This window comes from Zeus faber, assembly GCF_960531495.2.
Source record: "Zeus faber genome assembly, chromosome: 1".
In the NCBI taxonomy this organism is placed as follows: domain Eukaryota; kingdom Metazoa; phylum Chordata; class Actinopteri; order Zeiformes; family Zeidae; genus Zeus; species Zeus faber.
Window position 1 is genome coordinate 33,764,488 of NC_137193.1, and position 25,450 is coordinate 33,789,937.

At 41.4% G+C, this 25,450-nt stretch overlaps 1 protein-coding gene across 1 annotated transcript in view; it reads left to right on the forward strand.

Moving 5' to 3' along the window:
- kcnk9 (potassium channel, subfamily K, member 9) overlaps positions 1-24,613 on the forward strand; it is a gene marked incomplete at both ends in the record, with an annotated part of 26,508 nt that extends 1,895 nt beyond the window's left edge. The window contains one exon of the mRNA XM_080015653.1: positions 23,649-24,613. Coding sequence (XP_079871779.1) covers positions 23,649-24,613 — 965 coding nt within the window. The remainder of the gene's footprint in view (positions 1-23,648) is intronic.
- Between the last annotated feature and the right edge of the window lie 837 nt (positions 24,614-25,450).

Below are 25,450 nucleotides of genomic sequence, written 5' to 3' on the forward strand. Positions count from 1 at the left end.
GATAGACAACAGCTTTCACATGCGACCAGAGTATTTTTACACACGCTGCTCTCCTCCCACTCAGTAGCACATCTGTCCATGCTTGGCTCCCTGCACAGCATCGTTGTGTAGTACGACTACGTGTACTTGAATATGTGAATGGTAGCGAATGTGAAAAGGAAAGAGACGTAGAAGATGAGAAACAGCCACAAGTGGACCGCATGGTCTTTTGGGACACATCAGTCCAAAAGGCCGCATTTCTTTTCATAATAAGACCACAGCTCATTTTAAAGTGGTAATCCGTAACAAAAGAAGTCACTTATTTGATATCTATCCCATATTTATGAGCCTGCCACTTCATAAGAAACAGCTATTCAATGTATTTGCATTATACACGTGCTCCTCTACATTTTGTTTCCATTGTCGGTGGCTGGGTCCAACTTTTGTTACGAAAGAAAACAACAACAAAACAAGTCAGTCAATCAGAAGACGTCATATCTTCGAGAAAAGTTACTGTCTTAGAGTGAAGACGAGGGTAAACCCAGATGTCGCAAAAAAACCCCAAAACAAAAGCATTGCAGTTTTAAATGGCTTTCTGGGACTTCTGTAATCCACCCAACACAGACGGTCTTATGGATTCACTCTTTAAATGTGAAATAGAAAAATCACCTAATACAATGTTAATAGAATACTACTGTGTAATGAAATTAAAGCTCCACAAATTTATTTCACTCAGCAGACAACCACGGCACAGCTATGAAAATATATGTGGATAGATCCCGCCGCCAAAGAAACTTAAATTACTTGTGAGGCTCTCGCCTTTAAAATTATTATTATTTCTTTTACCACAACTCAGAGAGACTTGCTTTATTCTTTAAGCGAGACAGATACTTATTTTATTAGAGACCGTTGAGCCAGAGGGAAACTAATGCACTTGGCGCCGTGCTTCAAAACGCCCGGCAACACTTCAGGGGGAAGCCGAACGAAGGCCTGCGAAGGTGCAGCACAGCCTCCATTGTTGTTTCTAGGTTACCAGACACATTATAATATTGATTGATAGACTCACAAGTGATTACATTGACTGCAACACGCTATATCTCCTTTTTTTATTGAGTAGTAACCGGAGCTGGGGATCATTGGGTTTTTAAAGACTGCAATGTGATTTTCGACATCGCTAATCCATCTGATTCTTCATCGATCGCCCCCCCCCCCCCCCCTTTCATTTCCCACTCTATAAATTCTCAGTTATTTTTACCACTTGCAGCCTTCGTAGAGTGTACATTGAGGGGTAACTCATGAAAAGGTTGCTGTGCAGTTACCTTTTCTGTCTCTGTTCATACTTTTCGAAGTCAGGTCCGTTTATTTTGAATTATTTTGAATTACACTGTCAACTAGCCCAGGGGATCCCAAACTGGGCTCTGTAAAGTAAATGCAGGGGATTTGCAACCACATTATGATTTTTGTATTTTTCAATATACCATTTACAATTCTATACTCTCTAAATCACTAATGCGGGTGGGGTTCCTAAATAAATGAAAATGTAAGCTCACCGTGAGAGAAGCCCCTTTTAAATGAGAACATATGATGCATGGTGTTATATAAGATTGAATTCCTTGTGGCCCAACAGCAATACTAATTGCTTCAATATTGGAAATGACAACAAGCCGAAAAAATAGATAAATGAATATTGTAAAGTGAGGTGTTTTTCCCGCTAATTGGAGGACAATCTTTTCCTTAACCGGTCGGCATAATCACTCTGTTCAGAAATGTTGGAAATATACGCTGATCAGTGTGTTGAGTAATGTGAGACCTTTGTTATCACAAACACATTTCTGATCACATTTTTGATTGACTGCCAATTTATGGTTTTGGTGTCGAGGCGTACATTCATCTTTCTGCTTCACTATTTCTATTTCAGAATTGATTGTATGTTTTTTCTTGGGTTTTTTTCTGTTGTCTTGTATCTTGTTATCTGTTAATCATCAGGTTTAGTGTAAATAGGCTGATTTGTGTTTTTGTTGGGTAACTGTCAGGTTTATTGAATAGTTTCCAAATTTTCCATATATTGCCTTTTTCTTCTTTCATATTTTCATTGTATTGTATTATTATTATTATGTTTGTCTTATTATGTTGATGTAAGGTGCTGGGACATTGCAACATCCTATCTATCTATCTATCTATCTATCTATCTATCTATCTATCTATCTATCTATCTATCTATCTGTCTGTCTGTCTGTCTGTCTGTCTGTCTGTCTGTCTGTCTGTCTATCTATCTATCTATCTATCTATCTATCTATCTATCTATCTATGTCTATCTGTCTGTCTGTCTGTTTGTCTATCTATCTATCTATCTATCTATCTGTCTGTCTGTCTGTCTGTCTGTCTGTCTGTCTGTCTGTCTGTCTGTCTGTCTGTCTATCTATCTATCTATCTATCTATCTATCTACCTCCCTGTCTGTCTGTCTATCTATCTATCTATCTATCTATCTATCTATCTATCTATCTATCTATCTATCTATCTCTTTATCTATCTGTCTACCTCTCTCTCTGTCTCTCTCACTCTCTAAAATATAGCTGAAAGTACATTCTGGTTCTTGCCAGCTATTGGAAACATGCAAGAACATAATGAACACAGTGAACAACACAGCAGGTTTGTTGCTCTTGAAATCATTTTGCATAAAATAAAACAATTTAGTTTCTTTAGAAAAAAATCCCGATGTGACCTCTTGGCAGCTGCGAAGACATGATGTGATGTGATCTGATGGACTACAAATATCTGGCAAATAGCATTATCATTGTCCATTATTTCCTTATTTTATATATACTCACATAAGCCTTAGAACTTAGGCTTATGCTATTAGAGGTTTTTTTTCTTTGGTATCAATGCTATTTTCACCACCAGGGCCTGTCATACCTCGCTGCTGCCTACTGGTCACTGTACAATGACATTGAAACTAAACTTTTCTAGGAAGAACTTTATGATATTCCTTCATTATTTCATGTTTCCAAAAAAGGAAAAAAAGCAGAAAGTGTGAAAACAGTAAGGTTTAAGTAATTTATTTAAGTAATGCATAGAGCCTACCAATATCTGACCTAGGGCTGGGCGTATACAGGGTGTATATATATATATATATATATATATATATATATATATATATATATAGCCTATTTTCAAATTCACAGGAGAGGCAAAATGAGTGGAAAGAATTAGCCTGAAAGAATTAGCCTATAAGTTTTAACCTTTTTAAGCCTTTAAGTTTGGACTCCATTGTAATGCTAGAGGCCATCAAAGTGCTCAGTCTTATTTGTCAGAAAGGGATTTGAGTAGGTTAGTTGACAGTTTGGTGGTTCGAAGCCAGCAAAAAATCATACATCTGCCCCTGTGGCAAACACGACAACGTAGTGAAAAAGAAGTATTAGTAGTATTATGTGGTATCAATTTTGATACAATTATCTATCAAAATCTTACTTTTAATAAATTGGCAAAATTGAAGATGTAAACTTTTATTCCCAAAAAAATGCTTCTAAAAAGGGTACTTTGGTTGGGCTCAGTAGTCTTCCTCACCTAATGTTGTGGCGGCATGGAAGCAGATGGCCAAATGTTGTAATAATCCATGAATGGTGCCATCATGCATTTTGAGATGTCCATATCAAACACAAGTTGATCAAACGCAACCGTTTTTCATCAACACATTTTAGAAAAAGTAAACAAAGGACAGTGTTTTTTTTAAGGTCTGTGTGCCATGATTGGCCCGTGAGTAATGTCCCGAAGCGCCACGTGCCTGCATGTTTGTGTACATTCGCTCCTAGGTGCAGATAACGAAAAAAGCATTGTGACTCCAAATGAAGTAAAATTTTGCTGTGAAGCAGTTCTGCTGCTCATTTGTGACGCAGCGATAGAAGCGGTATAAAAATGATATATAGCCTTATATCGCACAGCCCCACTTTTAGCAATGGTGAATTAATTTGGCTTATCCATCAATTCAAATTTTCACAAGATACTTTGGAAGCGATGCTCCCCCCAAGTAACACATTACGAGAGTTGATGAAATTCTGTTTTTTTAGGGAAGTCTAAAATTAGAATAGCTTGCTGTGTGTGTGTGTGTGTGTGTGTGTGTGTGTGTGTGTGTGTGTGTGTGTGTGCGTGTGTGTGTGTGTGTGTGTGTGTGTGTGTGTGTGTGTTTGGGGGGGAGCAGGTGGGAAGGGGGGAAGATAATTTCTCAAACATGGGATGCGCACAAAGGCAGCGTGATTATTCATGGCATGTGTAAATTAGCTTGGAGACTCGGCGCACGGGAGCCGACTCACTGCGACTAAAAACACCTCACACCTCACAGTCCCGCCGGCCGCTGTGTGAATAACACTTTCCAAGCAGAAGTGGGCTCGCTTCACAACTTCCCGTAACACACCACGGAGGTGTCTGCACGCCCGCTGCCGGTCAAGCTGTTAGGGGGACTCAAACCATTTGGATCTTGACCCCAATCCCTTCCACAAGTGTTGGAAGAGGGCCTCTCGACGCACAGGGCCTATTCATAAGAAGCTGTTTTCAATAACCCACTTGATGCCACTGTTTCACTACGTTGTCATGTTTGCCACAGGGGGAGCTGTGTGTTTTGTTGGCTTCAAACCTCCAAACCGTCAACTATCCTACTGAAATCCCTCTTTGACAAATAAGACTGAGCATCTTGATGGTCTGTAGCGTTACAGGGGAGTCCAAACTTCCACCCTTGGAGAGACAAAAAAACATAATGGTGGACTATAATGCGGACTGGTGCCAGGATCCTGAGAGATATTCAATCTTGCTTTAAATCCGGGGTCTTTTTCAGCCAAAGGACCCCTTGCTGTATAGAGAAACAAAGCAGGGACCCCCTAAATTTACATTTTAATAACATTTGGTCATTTTAAGCCTGGAATATAACAACATATTTATAATTTCTCATTAACTTATTTATATACTCAGTTGCAGTTTGATGCTTGCGGTTCCTGTGTGTTTATATTTCGATTTTGGTTTATTTCTGTTAGTTTAAAATACGGTGAGATCCACCTTTTTCTTTGGTTTCACAAATGAAATAAATGTTTCATAAATCTGGAATAGAGTTGGAAATGCTCTTTAGGCTCTTTGTTGAAATCTAGTCCATGTTTGACTACTATAAGTACTTTTTATATCTGGACCTGGCCTTGAATGACCCGTGCGTAAGAAAAACGGTGAAATCCAGATTTTCTCTGCTGTCATGAATAAAACAAAGTTTTCACAAATCTGAAATAGGGTTTTTACATGTTGTTTAATAGCAATACAATAACACAAACTATTTACCATGTGTTTTTTTTATTGAAACCCAGGTTCAAAGGGGGATATTTGTAACACCTCTGTTTTTTGCCTTTTTTTAAATCACAAAAATATTAATATATATTTGAACCCATCTATTCTGTTTTTGTATGGAGCGTTACATCTTGCCGTGTCAAACTTTGAATCCAGAGCAACAAATATAACCCATCAGATGTTCAGAGTAATTAGAGTTGGGTTAATGGCAGTTGCAGCGCAGAACATTAATTATGGCCGTGTTTCATTTAGGCCATCTATTACAAAAGGATGGAAAATACTTGCTTCAAGAGATCTCTAATATTAATGTTCGGAGCTGTGATCCCTCTGCGAATCATGCAAGCCTGGTTCCGTCCAGCTTTGTGTGGAATCACCATCAGCCTTCATCAAGATCATCTCATTCTCACCAAATTCTTAAAAAAGGAAAAAGAAAGACTGAAAAACAAGAAGACGGATACAGCGGCAGCAGCAGAAGGATGTTCTGTTTGATTATTTGACTGACACTTGTCTTTGGCCAAAGGCACTTAAATGCTGCACTTTGCCTCTCCTCAGCTGTCATCTTCCAGCACATGCTCCAGGACATAATCTTGACAAGAATTGTTTGGTGAGGTCTCGGAGAAGGGCGGCATGTGGTTTTGACAGTGATTGTTGGTGCCTGTGCGTGTGTCTGTGTGTGTGTGTGTGTGTGTGTGTGTGTGTGTGTGTGTGTGTGTGCGCTCGTGTGTGTGTCTGGAAGGCAGATATTGGGAAGGAGAGTAGATTGTGTACATAGACTGCATGTTGACAATGATTGATTTGAGACTGGACTGTATGCATTATCATCCACAATCGAGACATGAAATTATTTTTTTCTCATTGCGTGCTTAGGCTCTGAGCAGTGTTCCTGTGGTTCCAGCAATGGAGTCATGATGTTGACGGACTCAGGCCTAAGCTTGCCCGTGTTCCATAACCAAACTTCCAAAAAAGCGCAAATGATTGATTACAACTGTCTAAAGTGTGATTTCCCATAAACCAGTTTTATAAACTTTATTTGAAGAGCCATTTCACCCCCTGGTTGTAGCCTCATACACCACCCACTGCATTTTCAAAACTGCCAGTGCAGAGTGGTTGGTGATGACTTCCCATTTACTGATGAAAACATTTTTGTGATGACAAACAAAAGGAAATCAGTTTGTCGGCAAACAACGTGTCAATTAGACAGCTAACTTTTCTGATTGAAATTATGTCTCAAAAAGTTTAGGCCTTTACGCTGAAGATCAGCGCTGAAATGCAGACGAGTGATGCAAGACTGGCAAACGATTCATTCGTAGCGATTGTTCGAAATGACTCAGGAGTCAGGACTCACTCAGGCAAAGGAGTCATTCGTTCACGGCTCGGTAACAATCAGCCAGGCACAATTGAGATGAAAATTTAGATGAAAAAAGGGTGGCAAACTTTGCAGCATGTAATTATTTGCATCATCATTTTGACAGAATTCAATTATCCTTGCGAGAATTCCATCGCCGACTCTCTTTTGACTTTTTATACCAACTGAATCAAACAAAAGAAGAGAGGGAAAATTGAACAAATCTTTGAAGTCACTCGTTAACAGCCGAATCGCCAAAAAGAGCCCAACTTTTCGCTCAAGTAATAAAACTGTATGTAACGTTTCTATCTTTGCCCGACGTGATGTTATGCCTGTCTAGGCACAGACATCCGTTGAACAGTCCGTTTTGAACCATATTTTGCCAAATCTATCAAGCTTTGTTCCACGATTTTTCCACCCCCGAAAACGTTCATATTTCCCTGTAATGCCTCAGTCCTTTACATAAGGGTTACAGAAAAATCCTCTCTCAAGGAGATGCTTTTCACCGCCGCCGTTTCTTTCATTCCCGTTTACATGACAGTTAGTGTCTGCGCTCAAAGCACTCTGGTCTCTCAAAGCTTTTGGTCAAATGACACACGACGCGTCTTTAAGCGAGTTCTATAAAAGCCAATTCTGCTCCTGTCTGGGTCATTTTTCACCGTGGTCTCCAGAAAGGTCTGAGGGCTCTGCGGCGGAGTCAAGACGTGCCAGGACCTACCTGACCCCCTCAAAAGGGAGCCGAGGCTATCCGAGCGCTGTCATTTTAGAAGCGGCAGGCAGAGGTCAGACGCGGTGGTCATGACAACGAAGAGAGCGAAACAGGGGTCGTTAGTGGCGTGAAGCTCAGAGAATGAAGGATGTCTGCCATACCTGTATTAAAGCCATGTGGAAGTTTTATGGAAGCATATCTGACTAGTATTTATCAATTCAATATGACCTACACACCTGATTGTCAGTTTGAAGTTAGCTCTTGCTGTGGACAGATATAAACAGGTACTGTATATGCAAAATACATGAATATTATACATTGGGAATCAGCATCAAAATAATGATAACAGCGGCAACCAAATTCAGAAATGAATAAGACACCATACATTAGAGGAAATTTGATCGATTGCTCCACAAGTATTGACAAAAAGAAAGGAGTAAAAATATGTCATAAAAAAGAGTGAAGGAGAAGCTCTTCATTTCGTCCATTTGGGGTTAAAGATTTCATATTATGAGTAAGTTTTACTTCTAGATTCGATTTTTTTTTCTTTCCCCTTCGCATTGACTTCCATCACTTGCATAAACTCACCCTTCAAACTAAGATATGAAGCCGGTCAAAAGGGAACCAAAGGGATTATTTGGTTTATCGGTTTTGATATATTATGCATTTTCGTTATATATTTATTTTCTAATGCAAGGAAATTAGGAAATTCATGCACCAGTAAGAAACTGTTCTGCTAGGTGCTTAAATACTTAAATATACTAGTTCAGTGTTTCCCCAGCCTTTTTTCTTCCAGGGCACACTTTTTACAATAAAATAATCCCACGGCTATGCTGTTACCCACCAAAAACTTTACAAACACGTAGAGCTGTGCTTATTATTATGGCCTAACTTATGGTTAGTTAGTGGTGAACAAATGTTTTGAATGAAAGTCACTCCATTAAACCCACTTGGTTGAACAAACTGAATCAATGAACAGAGTTGCAAAATCGAACAATTATTTTTTACCGTGCGACTCGTCAAGAACCGAATCACCAAAAAACGGGCAAACCTTTCCCCGCTAAATCTTTCACAGCACACCTGGCAAGCTTGCACGGCACACTAGGGGTTGAAAAACACCAGATGAATAACTTCAGTTTGCAATGTTTGCAAGAGGTTACTTGGCTTTTTTACCTGCTTAGTCCTAGGATACTGTGTTCTTGTAGCTGTAGCTTGTAGCTCTGTTGTGTTGGTTTGCAGTTTTAGTCACTGGATGGAGAATGACGCATACCTGATGCTATTTCAAACGCAATGAAAATCAGTATGCACGGTTTGTGAAGTTATATTGGGATAAGGTTCACATACAGTCCACCGTTGTAAAAAACTTCCATAGCGCTTTGACACTTGACTGAAAAGTGTCCATGGCGAGTGGCGCAGCCCCGGAGCCCACACAGCCGCCACAAGTACTCAAATGAGGAGCCAAATAATTGAACACATTCTCTCACTGTCCCTTTGGGAATTCTGAAGGCAACATCACTTGCATAAATAAATGAACGGTGCAGAAAACGAACAGACACCTCTTCAAGCATGTCATCATTACCATCGACTCGACAACACTTTCTCAGTCATTGTCTATCTTAGCCGCCCCCCACCCCCCCCAATTGTCATTGTTTAATTCACCCTCTGGTGAAGAGGTTCATAAAGTGAGCGGCACTGTATCACAGAGCACTGCCTCTCCAACTGGCAGGTATACTATGGATTGATCTGCACATTATAAAAGTCCAGAAAGAGAAAAGTCTGCATCTACAAACTGCGGCACCAGTACTCCTCTTGAAAGATAAACAAGATATTTTATGTCGCTCATTTATGGCTCATGTCGTGCGTGACTTTTTCCTCTTCTCGCAAAAAGGCTATTAGTGCTCTCACAACCAATGATGCTAATCGGGTGGCTATTAATTATACATTAATATATAATGTGGTTATTTTCCTGAAATATTTATATGGGAACTTTGAATATTGTGACATCTCAATATGCCATGTTCCATATTAGAAAATGTGGTGAATAGGTTATCAGTGTTGAACTTTAAAATTCATATGACATATACCATACGTGATGTTCAAACTCGTCGTGGTACATGTACATAGTTATTGAGCAACAACGAGAAATGTTGAAAGTGGATGTCGTCACATCAAGATTTGCTTCCTTGGAGAGTGTGGGAAGAGGCAGAGTTAGGCGGGGTTTTCAACTTGTGGGCAGGTTTTTTTTTCCAATAAAAATGTGGCCAAGCTGTACGGTTTGCATTTCCACCTGGCTGAGATCTGGTCCCTATGCAAGTCAGACCACCTCCAAATGTCCTCTTGCAATCGCATAGCATTCCCATTGCGACACGTTCATTTGCATTTGTTGCATTTACACCTTGCGTTACCATGCATATTGCCTTATCAAGATACGATATCCAGATACAGATCGCATTTAAATGTCAGGTGTAAATGGGGCCACAGTCTGCTGCCATGTTGTATGTCCAAGAGGCCATGGCTGTTTTTTCTCACAGTTTAAAAGCAGGCTGGACAAGGGTACGAACATGTAGTATGTAGTACATAGTCGGCCATTCCGGATGCAAGACTGACTTCGATCCCAGTGCACTTGCTGTGTTAGATGGTTCCCAGGTCACTGTGTGTTAGTCAGCACGGGCAGCAGGGCGTGGCGCTGTTTGCATAGCCCTGTAGTTCAAAACAGCCCGCTTAATCTCATGCCCGTAAAGCTTTTTATTCCACATGATTATCACACACTTGTATGATCAGAACACCTGGGGCATTTCACATAATGTCTGGCAGCAGTTAAAAAAACCCACAAATAACGCAGAACGTCCCTGCGCTATTCTGTTCCTACCTCCCATTGTTTTTCTTACCTTCCCTCATCTGTTCCCTCTCTACTTCTGCATTTTAACACGTGCACGCACACACCGCGCACCACACACACACATCTTCTGCTCAGCCGGTCATATCACAGCCACTTTACTCAGATCTGTGTAACTGGTGTGTGTGTGTCGTCTTCCTTATGAGGTACTGCAATGGAACACCACTGTGAAATCAGCGTTGGTGGAGTGTGTGTATTTGTGTGTGTGTGTGTGTGTGTGTGTGTGTGTGTGTGTGTGTGTGTGTGTGTGTGTGTGTGTGTGTGTGCGTCTTTGTGTTCCTGTGTGCGCTTGTGCATTCGTGCTCTGGTAGTGTCTTTGATGGAAGAGTGGTGTCTGTAATACTAAATCCTGTGTCCCTGGAGGTTTTAAAACAAACAGAATGTTAAACTCGGCAGTAGAATTACGTTGGTCGGCAAAAAGGCAAACACACCCAAAGGCCAAAGAACACAATGCTCACAGCACCACCTGCAGTTTGCATAATAAAATGGCTTTGTGTGTGTGTGTGTGTGTGTGTGTGTGTGTGTGTGTGTGTGTGTGTGTGTGTGTGTGTGTGTGTGTGTGTGTGTGTGTGTGAGTGTGTGAGTGAAATTATTGTTTCACTGTATTTTAATAAACGGGAACTTTCATCATCCGTCGTATTCAACTGTTCTCATTGGAGTGTATCAATAGACCAAGTTTTAAAACCGTTTAATTCTGAGGTGTAATAGGTTTGTTTTGACTGGAAATTTTGAGACATCAAGTCTGTGTACTAAAAATTGTTTGTGTAAGAATGCCTGGCCTGTGCTACCTTTGTTCGATAATATCATTGCTAAATCAATTTTTCAAACTTTTACCATGTGCACTTTCAAACAAAGTGTTAAGTGTAACTATTATACAAATGCTCAGTACAATGCTGGGTTATTTCACTGCTAATTCAATGTAATCGGTGTTTATATGTCCATATACTGGACAATTTATTGCCTTTGATTGCAACAAATACCCACGGAGCTGCATCCGACAAAATGTGGTTGAACCAAAGTGAATCTGGCGCTAAACTCTGCCAGAGTGGACAGAAATAAATAAACAGGGGAGGCGGCGAGCCCAGACTTTCCTCAGCGTTTGGCTGTTGACTGTCTGCGCCCTTGAGAGGCAGAGTAGGTATAGAAGCCACATTATGACAAACAAATAGGACTAGTGGTGCCAAGAAGAATACTGCCAGCCATTAAGGAATTCTGGCATGCTGGGATTCACCGTCAAGGTGGAAATTTCTATTTTTCTATGTTTGTTTTATAAGCAGTATATACACCCATCAGCCACAACATTAAACCACCTGCCAAATATTGTGTAGGTCCCCTCCGGCCGCAAAAACAGCTCTGACCCGCCTAACAATGTTTAGTGAGGTGGTACGGGTCAAAGTAACATCCACATGAATGCCAGGACCCAAGGTTTCTTAGCAGAACATTGCCCAGAGCATCACACTGCCTCTGCCAGCTTGCCTTCTTCCCACAGTGTATCCTGGTGCCATCTCCTCCCCAGGAAAACGATTCACACGCACGCAGCCATCCACATGATGTAGAAGAAAACGTGATTCATCAGACCAGGCCACCTTCTTCTATTGCGCCATGGTCCTGTTCTGACGCCCACGTGCCCATTGTAGGCGCTTTCGGTGGAGGACACGGGTCAGCATGGGCACCCTGACCGGTCTGTGGCTACGCAGCCCCATACACAGCAAGCTGTGATGCACTGTGTGGCTTTGACACCTTTCTGTCATAGCCAGCATGAACTTTTTCAACAGTTTGTGCTACAATAGCTCTTCTGTGGGATCGGACAAGACAGCCTAGACCATGAGCCTGTCACTGGTTCACCGGTTGTCCTTCCTTGGACCACTTTTGGTAGGTACTAACCACTGCATACCTGGAACACCCGGTATGCAGTGGTTAGTACCTACCAAAAGTGGTCCAAAATGACCCAAAATGACAACTGGGTCATTGTTATTATGACACAGTTTTCTAGCCATCACAATTTGGTCCTTGTTGAAGTGGCTCAGATCCTTACACTTTCCTGCTTCCAACACATCAACTTCAACAACTGGCTGTTCACTTGCTGCGTAATATATCCCACCCCTTGACAGGTGCAACTGGAAAGAGTTGAGCAAAGTTATTCACTTCACCTGTCAGGGGTTTTAATGTTGTGGCTGATCAATGTTCACAGAAAGCAGACAAGAGCTTCAGTGGAGAATATCCTCAAACCACAAGTCATAAGGGCAGGTGGTAAAGTGACCATAAAGTGACCAAGCAGCATCACTTTCTTCAGTTTTGTTCGGGTGGTGGTCTTTCTTTTCTTTTCCCTTTTGTACAAACTGCCTGTTGCTTAGCAGCGCCTAATGGCCATCTATCTGGATGCCGGGCAATGAGCTTCATTAGTGGAGTCTAACTGGGGGGGATGAGAGTGACATCTGGGACAGCTACACAACGGAGTCGGTCAGCTAGCGAGAGCAAAGGCTTGCTTCGTGTCAGATTAGAGGCGAAGGCCGTCTGCAAAGCTGTGTGTGTCAATCAAGTAAGGACGTGCAGCTATTTTTTTTCTTCAAATTACAGGTTACTCTCTGTCCCGGCAACACGCAATCGTCAGTATGAATCGAAGAGAAAAAAACAAACGTCTATGATGTTTACTCTCTGATCCTCCAGTGACTTTAGGCCGGAAAACAGAAATCATGTCACCATTTTTTTTATATTAAAATGGTTGTACCCGTTCATTAATAAACATAGAACATCCTGAACGCTGACTGCTTATGTATTGAGAAACTTTAAACCATGTTTAAAGATTAAAAACCATATGTTTGCACTAATGTAACAGACTAGGAAGAGGAAGATGGCTGGCAACCTCTTTTGGTAGACATTGTATTTTGGATGAACTGAAAGCAGTCTTTAATAAAATGTGAAATTACTGTTATTCTACTTCAAAAAGTACACAAATACGCATTTTCAAAAATGAGATTTAACTTTTTTTAAAAGGGAACCAATTATACAAATTTTCAAGAAGTTAATATCCAGTAGGTCTCTGCAGTCCCTAAAACATGACTTCAAAGTTTTTTGCTGAAAAATACCACTCAGATTATGCATTCTAGCCATTCCAACAGGCCTCCTGTTCCCGAAGCGCTGTTTCAGTGGGTGGCGCCTCGCTCCTGAGGCCCTTTATTCTGTGAGCCAATGGGGTTTGAGAATCACGTCCCTCCTGACGCCCCAATTCTGTGAGCCGATAGGATTTGAGCCTGAGTAGTAGTGTTCCGTTGTGTGAATTAACGTAGTTATCACGTATTTCACCATAGCAGTCCACCAAAATCTGTTTCTGAACAAAGGCAATCTACAAAGCCTCATTTAAAGTTTGTTGTGACTTTTGTTTGCTTCAAGCTTGTGGGGGCTTTTTTTGTTTCATTCAATTAATATATGTCGGAAAATAAAATAAGATAAAATAAATACATCTACAATAAAAACACACTGTTTTTATTGGGTTTTTTTGGAGAAAAACACAGCGGATGGTCTACAGTCAACCTACTGCATCATTTTTTTATTTTAGAAAGAAACACACAGCAGAATTATTTTTAAATACTTACCCTTGTCTGCAGTTTTGTCATGGACAGTTGGTACCTATTCCTCTCTCTTTTAAAAGATTTGCACTGGTCTGTGAAGCTATCAGGGCAGGTCCTGGCGGTGCTTGCAATTTCTCCAGCCGTGGGGGGAGTTATTCAAATGCAGGGCGGTTCTAATTCTGAAGAGGCCCCAAGTGACATAGGAAGGGATCGCAAATCTGCACGGCTTGTTAATCACATGTTTTATGAAATAGGCATCTCACAGAAAACGGACTGGGTTGTCTTAGTTCACAGTTTGTAAGTATGTGTGTAAGTAGGCCCATCAGAGATCCAAATGTATGTACTAAAGCAAAATACAATTTGTTTTATTTCCTAATTAATTATGAAAAATTCGTTTTTCATAATTAATTATGAAAAATTAGTTAGATCATTCCCATCTTCTTTTTTTTTTAAATTATTTTCGAAGTTGACTTTTTGACTTAGTTGTCCTATCCTTAGGTTTCCCTGATTTTGTTTTGCTTCTTTCCATTAAGGATTTGAGTTTCCTCAAGTGTAATCTAATCTTCCTCAAGACATTGTCCACTCTACCTCCATGTGGTTTACAATATACAGTATACTTTTATTTACTTTAATGAAGTTTATCTTGCATACTTTAATCTAGGTTTTGTTAAATTGAATATTGAATATGTGAACACGAGCACAAGGAATCAACTTGGAGGCCGATTAATTGATTCCTGTATTTATTGTGCCGTCAATGGTGCCGAACATTACCTTTCCCAAATAATGGCACATCAAGCTGAAAATCTATGCACCTCCGCCCACTTTCAATCTTTAGCTAATAACAAATAAGCCGCCCCTGCACCCTGCTAATTACTGGCCCTAACAGATTGGCATTATTTACAGATACAGGCCTTATTTACAGATGTCGATGTGTTTCTGGGCTGTTTGTTGGGGAGATGTCTCTAATCTCTACATTTATAAATACATTGTCCTTTTTGACCTCAAGTTGACAATCATATGACCATCCTTCTCCACCTTATTAGTCACTCGGAAAGAATTTACGAGAATTTAGGTTTGTTGTAATGTAATATGTGGCATTGCAATAGGACAACGAGCATAGCAACATTAAAGAAAAAAATCACACGTACACTAGTGATATTAATAATAGAAGATAGTGCCATAATTGCACGAAGACTTGCACAACACAAATTAAAATGTGGCTGGCGGAACGTAGCTTTTTCTGACGCACGTTTACTTGACCATAGTGGAGTGAAACATTTGGCCTCTCTGACAATGAGAATTTCATGGGAGTTACCATGAGTTTGTAACGGCTGGCGGAAAGGCAGGCAAGAGGACTCAATTGCACGACTCGGAGACAGGAGCTTTCAAACATTCTTTACTTGAAAAAGATTGCTACACAGGTAGACAGTCAGCGGAGAAAACGATCCGACAGAGAGTAGACAAGGCAAGGCAGTTGGCTACACAGGGGGTCAGTAGACCGGGCAAAGAATCCGGCAGGGAGAAGGCAAAGACAAAGTAGAAGGAACCAGGGAATCAAAAATACCAGGAGGCCGAGAAACTAGGGAATAACGCTGGAACGCTTGACACACGGTACAAAGACGAACTGGCACACAGAGAGGGGAACACACAGATTAAATACAGTGGGGAGGGAAGGTTAACAAGGGGCAGGTGAAAATAATCAGGGCAGGGTAGAGAATGAAACAGGCGGGAAACACAGCAGACAGGAGTCTTGTGTGTCTCTAGGGAGCAGGATGGGACAAAACAGAGTTTGAAGGCCCGTAAAGAAAGACATGGCAACGTCGCCAAGGGAAACCAATCAATAGCTTTCTTATTTATTTATTTACCAATTGAACCCCTTTGTGTGACCCTGTAGGGCTTGAATGATGAATGAAGTAGAGACAGCGATTAAATCACCATAGACAGGTAATGACTAGGGCGTGGCATAAAATGTTCAGTACCATTGTCCAAAGGTCATATACTCCTCGTAGACAGAAACGTAACTTATAACTAAATCCCTTTCCGCAAAATAGATTTAGGAAAAAGACAGAAGGTGACTCATACGGATTTTTGCCTCACTGACGCTGAAGAGATACTACTTTGGGATAAAATTTGGGTATTGAACACGACTGAATCTTTCAATAAATAATTGATACTATCAATACAATTGCCGGTATCACATTTCTCATACCAAGTGCACAAAAGCTGAGTTTGAAGCCTCCTTTCAAATGAAATATGGAATTATTTACAGAAACATGATTCACCTGTGCTGATGCTCATCTCCCCGTGGCCTTTTTCCCTCTCAGGTAACATTTGGTTACTGAGCGTGAAGTGAGGAATGCAGTGCTACCGTGACTCATTTGTTTTCACCCTCTCTCACTCTTGATCCTCTTGTTCTTTGACACCCTGCTTGCTTTAACAAACAATTCAATGGTAAACTTTCAAATATGAAAGGCTGCATGTTACTCAGACTTACTCAGGGTTCCCAAACTGGTGTCCGCACCCTACGGGTCACCCTGTAAATGCCATGGCAAAATTGCCATGGCAAAATTATTATTATTTGTTTATTTTATCATTTTCTTTTGTTGGCTTTTTTTTCATTATGTTTATTTATTTATTTAATTGCTTTCCATGTTTTAGCAAACAAGCTTGTTTGTCTGAGCAACTACAGTAGCTCAGTGAAATGGAACAGGGCAACGTCAGCCGCTTGTTTACGGTGAAAACGCCATTAAATACATTTTGATGAGGACTATTTTGTGTTTCTGTTCTCAATAATCCCATAATAGTATAGCTTTAACTTGATGCACTGCTTCTTAAATAGAAAAATCGTTCTTGAGTGTCAAATGTGGGTAAAGGGATGGAGCATTGGGATTTACTCATGTTTTGTACATGATGATTGTAAATCTTTTTTTATGAATTCCAATGCCAACTGACAGGTCTCTCAAATTTGGGTTAAAAGTGAGTAATTATGTTTCAATCACTGTTACTGAGTGTTCAGTAAAACAATGGAAGTGGTTGGTACTATTTGATGGCCGCAATCACAATCTGTACCATTGTAACGTTTGTTCAGAATTCTGTATCTTGTGGTTTATCCAATGAGTACAATGCGGTGATCATTTAACCTGGTGGTGAAGAGGGTTGCCATGAGCTACTGGGATCTGACACTGTTGCACTGTGTGCTCAGCAGCTCAGAAATCTAAATGGAGGTGACGGAGAGGGTTTAAAAAAAAAAAAAAAAAAAAAAAAAAAAAGCCATATTTGTCTATTCTGTAAAAGGAATCGAAAATCACGGGCTGGTCAAAGTCTGGAGATTCAATCCTAAACCCTGTTGAAAAACAGCATTACCCGAGCAAAAACAGACTTGGCTTGATTCATTAGAACCAGGAGGTGGGGGTATTGAATTTAACTAAATGCTAGCGCGTCATCCAGTCATGGGTATTCGTTCGTCTTCTGTGGACCCTTAATTGGTGCTAGAGTGGCTGCTCTGTTCAGCAGTTTGAGAAGACGCGTTATTGGTCTGATGTTATCCCAGGTCAGGACTCTGCCGTTGCCCTGAGGAACCGCAAGACCTAGTGTCCACGGAGAATATTGTTGCTCACTTCGTTTTTTTTTTGTTGGCCACTTGTTGAATCACACCTGCTCGTTCACTGTCAGGACGAGTCGATTCTCCAGAGTGTGTAATCTTTACCAGTTCCAGCTTTGCTAACGCATGTCGTGTAAAACAACGCATAACTGCCATTATTCATTGGGTGAAGAATCATATTACCAGGTTAGGACAAGAAGGTCGATACCAGTTTTGTTCCTGTGTGTCCAGAACCCAGACACCTATGTTCCTTATTTGTTCTCATTAGAAAGACATATTTATCACACACAGAACACGAGTGACACAGCCAGTGTTCTAGTTCTAGTTCTCACTGGACAGGATTGTTTATGTTTTTGTTATATTTAATATCACTGTAAAAAAAAGAAATGATTAAGAGCAGAATTTAAATAAGAAATATAATAAAACCCTAGAGAAAAAAAAGTAAAATAGGTATGTTGCGTGTTTCTGTCTCCCCGCCTCTCCTTCTTGACTCCCCTGGCACCCCGTGTCTGCTCTCATTGGCTGTAGGTCATTGTGTCTCTCTGACCTGATCCCGACATGACCAGATATTAAACCTGCTTGTTATCTCGCCGGCATCTGCGAGCCATCAGCGAGCAGTCGGATCGTTTCGTGAGCAGTTCACACCACACGCTCGTCGCTCACGGGAGCGGGCTATGATTTTCTCCCGATCTGGGGCTTTGCTCGCCAATCTCCAAAACCCTGTCCGCGAGTTTAAAATCAGGCCAGAATCACGTAGTCTGAACTCGGCATGAGGGATCACACTTCACTTCAAATCATGGATAGAAGTAATTTATCTATTTATGCTATGATGTCTTGCACTTTTTGCTACTTTCTCTGAATAATGGCCTGAAATACAGGCCATTATCCGGAGACAATATCCTCCCTTTTGACAAGACATTGTACACAAATACCTGAAAATGAGTCACTGGATGATTAAAAAAAAAAAAAAAACTTCAATTTGTTAAACCTACAACCTATGAACCATATAAAGCTTTAACACATGACATTTTTAAAGCTAATCCATTGATCCATTCTTCCCTATATACTTGGACAAGGTTTGTAATTGTAACATGATCCTTCAAGCTCTGGCACTTCTGACATTGGAAATACTCCTGGGACCTGAACCAGAGCTGAATCGTTCACATTCCCCAAGGGAACGGAGTGCAAACAGACAAACAATTGTAATATGCAGGATTAAGCCCAAATATATAGCCAAACTTGTACACTACATCAGGTTTTGCCTAGTTTAAAAAACATATTGTCAGACAGGGACATACTGTACTTGCCTTGTCAGGACCATTTACAAGCTGCACTTGGCTGGCAGTTTGATTGACGATTCAGCAGACCAATGAATACTGTATGTCGGAGACAGATTAGTCCCCTCATTTTTAACAAGAGCATCAAAGGCTTTCTCCTTTGTCGATGAGAAAGCTTGGAAACAAGGTTTCGGTGAAAGGCTTCGGATCGCCGCCTAGCTTTTTGCAGTTTTTTCACAGACACAATAAGCACCCGTCACAGACACGGGGCCTCAACAAGGTGTTCTCATAATCTGCTTCCTGATCCATCCCATCTTGTTGCAGTTAGTGCCAGTCAGGCACATAGTGAAAACACTGGAAACAACTTGAAACATCTAACCCCCGGAGTGGGTGTGCAACATGCAGGCCTGTGTGCACGAGAGACGTTAAGAGGGGCAGGTGCTCCAAATAAAAAAAGGAGAAAAGGCACATGGAACCAGGCTATGGGGATTAGAGCACGGTGTTTTTTAGTTTCGTTCAAATAACAAAAAGGGACGCGCACGGTTGAAACAAATAGTGTCGAGGGTAAGACATACATGGGCCATAATACTGTATGCTAAATTTTGACACTGAAAAGCTTGATTAATAGAAAAAAGAAACACTTTTATCGTTGATAATAATAGAGATAGATTTGATAATTTGGGAAAAATCACTGGCAGTGGTGGTGGGTGCTACAGCTCTGTGACAAATCTGCTTAGCCCCAAGCGTTTATGAACAATTAATTGTTTTACGATAAAGAAATATATAAAAGTAAGAGGTGGCTTGGATTCTGATCACTATTATGACGAAAACGGTGCAATATAGAGTGAACATGGATGCCCATGAGCTAAAGAAATCCCCAGCCCATGTCCGTATATGGTCAATGACATCACGGCAAGCCTGAGCCGGAGCGTGCAACTATAAAACTACTAATAAAATATGTTGTATTTTACAGCATGTCCACTTGATATAAATGTACATCAAGTGTGACATATGCTTCTCTTCACAATAAAGCCTCCCCTGGTTTTGGCTTAGCCTCTCCAAAGCACAGGCAGAGTCCTTCTTTCTAATAATGAGGACTGGATATTGACAAACATCACCTAAACTGATTGCATTCATATAAACGATGGGAAATCAATTTATTCATTCAAATCTATTTTTGTATAATTGACTACGCTAATGACGAACCTGCTGACATTTACCTGCTATTGTAATATATCAAAGACTGTGCCACATTATGTTTCTGTATTAACAGCGAGTCGGATTGCAAACAACCACGCAGTAAAAAAGGGGTTAACTGCTAGAGGCTGAATGGGGACAACAGGTTTGGGCACCTGATTGGGGGTGAAACAAATGAGCAGCTGCTGTGTGGATGTTGGCAGCACGCTCACAGGCAGGGAACATTACAATGGCCGGTCGACAGCAATTAGAGTGCACTGCAACCGAGCAGCGGCTGAGTCACACACTCGGTGATCGAAGACTCAAGTGTATGAAATTTATATCCGCACAAGTCACGCATACAGCCTTTGCATAATTTCAAACATTCAACATGTTCACCAATAAATGCAATAAACCTTACAGGGGGGAAAAAAAGAAGTATATATTTTTATTAGGAAGATATTGTTTTTGGAGCTGCATTTTTTTGTTTTTGTTGAATATTTTAATTTACTAATATGAACAATTGCGTTGATTCATCTTGAGGTATTGCTGCAACACAACTGTCCCCTAAGAGAAACAGCTGCGTGTCTTTTTATCTGAGCACTTCCATCACCTTTTCCCTGTATTTTTGTGAATTGTTTGCAAGTCTTAAAAAGGGAAGTGGGGATGAATCAAATGTTAAGTATTAATAACAACATGATCTTGTTTTTATTGTTACTTATTGTGTACAGTAGCTGCAAGATCGTGCAGTATCACACAAGAGCTATCAGAAATAACTCCACTTTTGAGATGCTGGAAGGTGTATTTCCAAAATTTCACAGGAGCTAGCCTAGTTGACTCCCCCTGCAGCATGAACTTGTTCGCTCGTTACTGGAAACACAGGGACGAAATTGGTATTGACCCTCCGGCCTGAATCTGGGGAAGATGGAAAAAAAATCCAATTTCCCCTGAAAACCGGAGTATCCCGTTTAACATTTTAAAATGTTATCCCAACTTCAAAATGTTGACAGTACATCCCTCGTATACTCCACTGTGGACGTTACCCAGAGTTAAAGCACCACCCTTGCCCATTGTTTCATCTCTACATTCCATCCTAATGGCTGTATGTACTGTAAGCTGTTCAGTCTCGAGCCTTTTGCGGCGCCATACACGTCGTACTTTCCACAATCACATACACAGGCAACAAAAAGCACCTGGTGCAGGACAGGTCGCTGCTGTCCGACACTGTGACAAACCCAGAATCTAATCTACGGCGTCAAAGGGGCCGTTTAAGTCGGCGGCGCAGAAAAGAAAAAAGGCAGAAATTTAAAATTTATGGGATTTGTCAATGTACTGTTACTGCAGGCCCACGCCACATAGTTCACTAAACCCAGGTGGAAAAAAAACTAAAAACTAAAAAAACAAAAATAAAGAAAAAAGAACCTGTATCTTGTAATGAATGATCTTGTTAGACTTTGTTCTTCTGGTTTCAAGCTTAATTATGTCTAACGTTGTTCAACTCTTGTGTATAACTAAAAAAAAATACAGTGACCTGTCATAAGCTAATAAACAGTATATAAAGAGCACAAACATGAAAACAATACCAAATTTTCCAAGGAATCCTTTCCTTGAAGAAGGTGGATATACTTGGAGCAGCTCGGCTGCAAAGTGTCTTCTGGATTGCAAAGCAGCCGTAAATCAAATGACATTTGTCATTCCTTCACGGCTGCAATAAAATTCATTACAACCTAATTATTCCGTGGGAATTATCTAAGCGATGAGAGTCAATATCAATTAACTTGCTAATTTGCGAGGAGGGCGGCGGTTGATTCTGGTGGGAGTGGACAGATGGTTGGAGGGGGTACAAAAGTGTGTCCCAATATGTTCACATATTACAACATCGACTGTCTGCTTATTTAATTTTATGAATATATCTGTGGAATGTTGGTGTCATCACTTGCCTTGATCCCAATTAACGAAGCTCATGTTAAAATTAGTCGAAATTAGTTCTCCTTTTTAGCTTACAGTAGGGTCACTTAATTCCACTGTAGCAGTGTATATATTTGTTGTTTTGTGGAAAAAATGCCTCTTGCTCGTGATTCAGAAGCGTTTTAATACACTATAACCGGCAACCAGCATTCGGTGGTTGATAATGTCACCGCATTGCATTGTGTGTTATTATTCGGAGTTGTTTCGTGGATCTGCAGCAGTCTTCTAACCTCAATTCCACTGAATAATTCACCTTTGATTCAAAAATGCGGTGTACTGTACATGCACATGAAACTCTTTTCACTGCAGATTGACAGGCGCTTGTTTAAAATTAATTGATAAATAAAAGTTGTGCATAACAGAACATGTGCTTCGGTGGGCGGGAAAAAGCCATTGGGGAAAACATAGAATCAATACTTGAAGGCACAAAGCACATTAACCTGCCCAGTTTACAGTTTATCCATGAAAACAACAACACAATACAAACAATTTCCCTGTACATGGGAAATATTCTGGCTTTCATAAGGCAGTTGTTGCATGGGAGAAACTCATGCACCATCTGTGGGCGGTGTTGTTCTTTTGGCCGTGGCCTTGCTCGCTAATACAAACAGTAGTGGCCTACAGTCGTACCTGAGGGAAAAGAGAAGATAATCAATGAGACCAACTCAGTCTTTTCGCATTTAGCTTAAGACATCATCTTGTTTATGTACATTGCTGTTCTCAGTGGCCCGCGTTTGCTTTTATGAATAAAATATTGAGTGTGCCAGAGTTTCCACTGTGTCATTAATATATTTGCCAAATCGATGTAATGTATGAGTTCTATTGTTAGCCTCCACCAGTTGCTTTAAAAAAAGTTTTTCTTGTGTGTGAGTCAGCAGCTTGTGGACCAAAAGTTGAAGTCTAATTAAACTAAAAGCTTCACTGGCTTCTCTGTGGCTCCCTTTCGAATCAAATACCTCCTCCTTTCCCTCCTAAACTTCCTCCGAAAATCCCTGACTAATAGGGACCCCCTCCCACTCCCCTTAATCTCTGAGCCTGAAGAACATTAACGAGTGGACACATTTCTGCGGTGGGCTTCTATTCAATACCCACTTTGGCCGAGACGGCCGAGTCCTTAGGGAGATTTCTTGCTTGGTCATGCTTGGGAGGCTTGAGCTGAATGCCAACTTCTTGGGCAAAGGGTGTTAGTCTTAAGCTTACTTTATAGTCGTCGCAGCCGTAGTGTCGTTTAGTGCACATGCCATAAATTACGTCATTGTGTCGCTTGCGACAGCACCGCATGGCGATTCTGCGCGAGGGCATGCGCACCTCCCAATTTTTGGAACTCCCAATTTCTGCTCACCTCCCAACCTTCCTTCGGATGTGTCCGAAGGAAAGTTGTGGGAAGAGGTCCGCAGGTACAATCTGTATGATCCATCCATGCGTGACCACAAAAATAACCCGATGGCGTTGAATTCATGGAAGGATATATCTTGGTTTGGATTTGGACTATTTTAATACCTCGGGACTTCACGACTATACATCAAAAATCCTGCACTGACTACAATAAATATACATTTAACACTTTTTTAAATGTTACTGCTCTTTTCTAGTTATTCAGATCCTTCCCTCAGGACTTCTTTGTAATGTTTCCAGCATTTCTTTCAATTTCCCCTGGTGGTTTGTGCACAGCGCCCCTGTCTTTATGGAGAATATCTACATGGCACTGTGTCAACTATAAAGCTATAGAGCGTTTCAGCGTTGGTGTTAGTCTTTGGCCTGTTGCTGACCATGAATAAATTCTCGCCTCTTGTTTCTTTCCCTGGCAGGTTATGGACACGCGGCCCCAGGGACCGATGCGGGAAAGGCCTTTTGCATGTTTTACGCCGTCCTGGGGATCCCTTTGACTCTCGTGATGTTCCAGAGTCTAGGTGAGAGGATGAACACCTTTGTCAAGTACCTCCTCAAGCGCATCAAGAAGTGCTGTGGCATGAGCATCACCGATGTGTCTATGGAGAACATGGTGACCGTGGGCTTCTTCTCCTGCATTGGCACCCTGTGCATTGGCGCCGCCGCCTTCTCCCACTATGAGGACTGGAGCTTCTTCCAGTCCTACTACTACTGCTTCATTACGCTCACCACCATCGGCTTTGGGGATTTTGTGGCACTCCAGAAGAATCGCGCCCTGCAGAAGAAGCCCCTGTACGTGGCCTTCAGCTTCATGTACATCCTGGTTGGGCTGACAGTGATCGGGGCCTTCCTCAACCTGGTGGTGCTGCGCTTCCTCACCATGAACAGTGAGGATGAGCGTCGCGACGCAGAGGAGCGCGCCTCTCTGGCGGGGAACCGCAACAGCATGATCATCCACATCCAGGAGGAGGCCCTGCGGCACGGAGGGCGGGGCAGGCAACAAGGGCACCAGCAGCAGCACCCGCCGGCGCAGTTGCAGCTGCAGCTGCCACAGCAGTACCGGGCGGAGGTGACGGACATGCACTCGGTCTGCTCCTGCATGCGCTACCGCTCGCACGAATTTGGAGGTGGGGGAGGCGGAGTGGGGGGGCGGGGAGTGACGGGGGTGACGGGGGTGACAGGCGCCCTGGGCTGCGGTTTCTCCCACCAGAACTCTTTCGACCCAGGGCAGTATTTTCATTCCCACGCCTCGTACCGCATCGAAGAGATCTCACCCAGCACCCTGAAGAACAGCTTCCTGCCCTCACCCGCCAGCTCCGTGTCGCCTGGCCTCCATAGTTTCACAGACAATCGCCAGCTCATGAAGAGGAGGAAATCCATCTGACCTTTTCTCGCGCCGTCATTTTCCCTCTCAAACACACACTGAACATTTTGCTTCCCATGTTTTATACACAAGGTCAAACATTGCTGCTCCTTACCAAATCTCTCAGCACTTTTTTCCCTTTCTGGCTGATATACATATATACAGTATATATATATATATATATATATATATATATATATATGTGTGTGTGTGTGTGTGTGTGTGTGTGTGTGTGTGTGTGTGTGTGTGTGTAGAAATATATATAGATATACTGTATGATAAAGAATTCATTGGAACAGAGGAAGAAAACAACATACAATAGTGTGACAGTGTGGAAGCAGAAATGAGAGCTTCGAGATTCCTGAGGGATGCCAAGCATGCAGCATGGATGTCTATTTTTCGTTGTTTTTTAACAAATTGGCCCATTTGAAAAAAAACACAAAAAAAAAACAAACAAAAAAAACCCCCATCAAATACTAGACCTTCCTAGTTGCAGATTTTCAGAGTTGATATATTTACCTTGGTGATATACCAAACGATGCACACTTGACATTTTGGGGAAGATGCTATTTTTTCAAAACGGAGTTTGCCTGTTTCACCTTAACTTGAAAAAACAAAAGAACTCTAAACTACCGTTGTACTTCTTCATTGCCTCACTACAAAGAGAGAGAGAGAGAGAGAGAGAGAGAGAGAGAGATTAAAGGTTTCCAAGCATCAGGTATTGTTTTCTATAAGCATTCATACTTTGGCAAATGTTTCAGTGGTGTCGCCACATAACGTCATGCCAAGATATTGTTGCCAATATTAGCATGTGCATTAGGGGTCATTCGATAAGTGGGTCATGTTTTATTTGCGTGT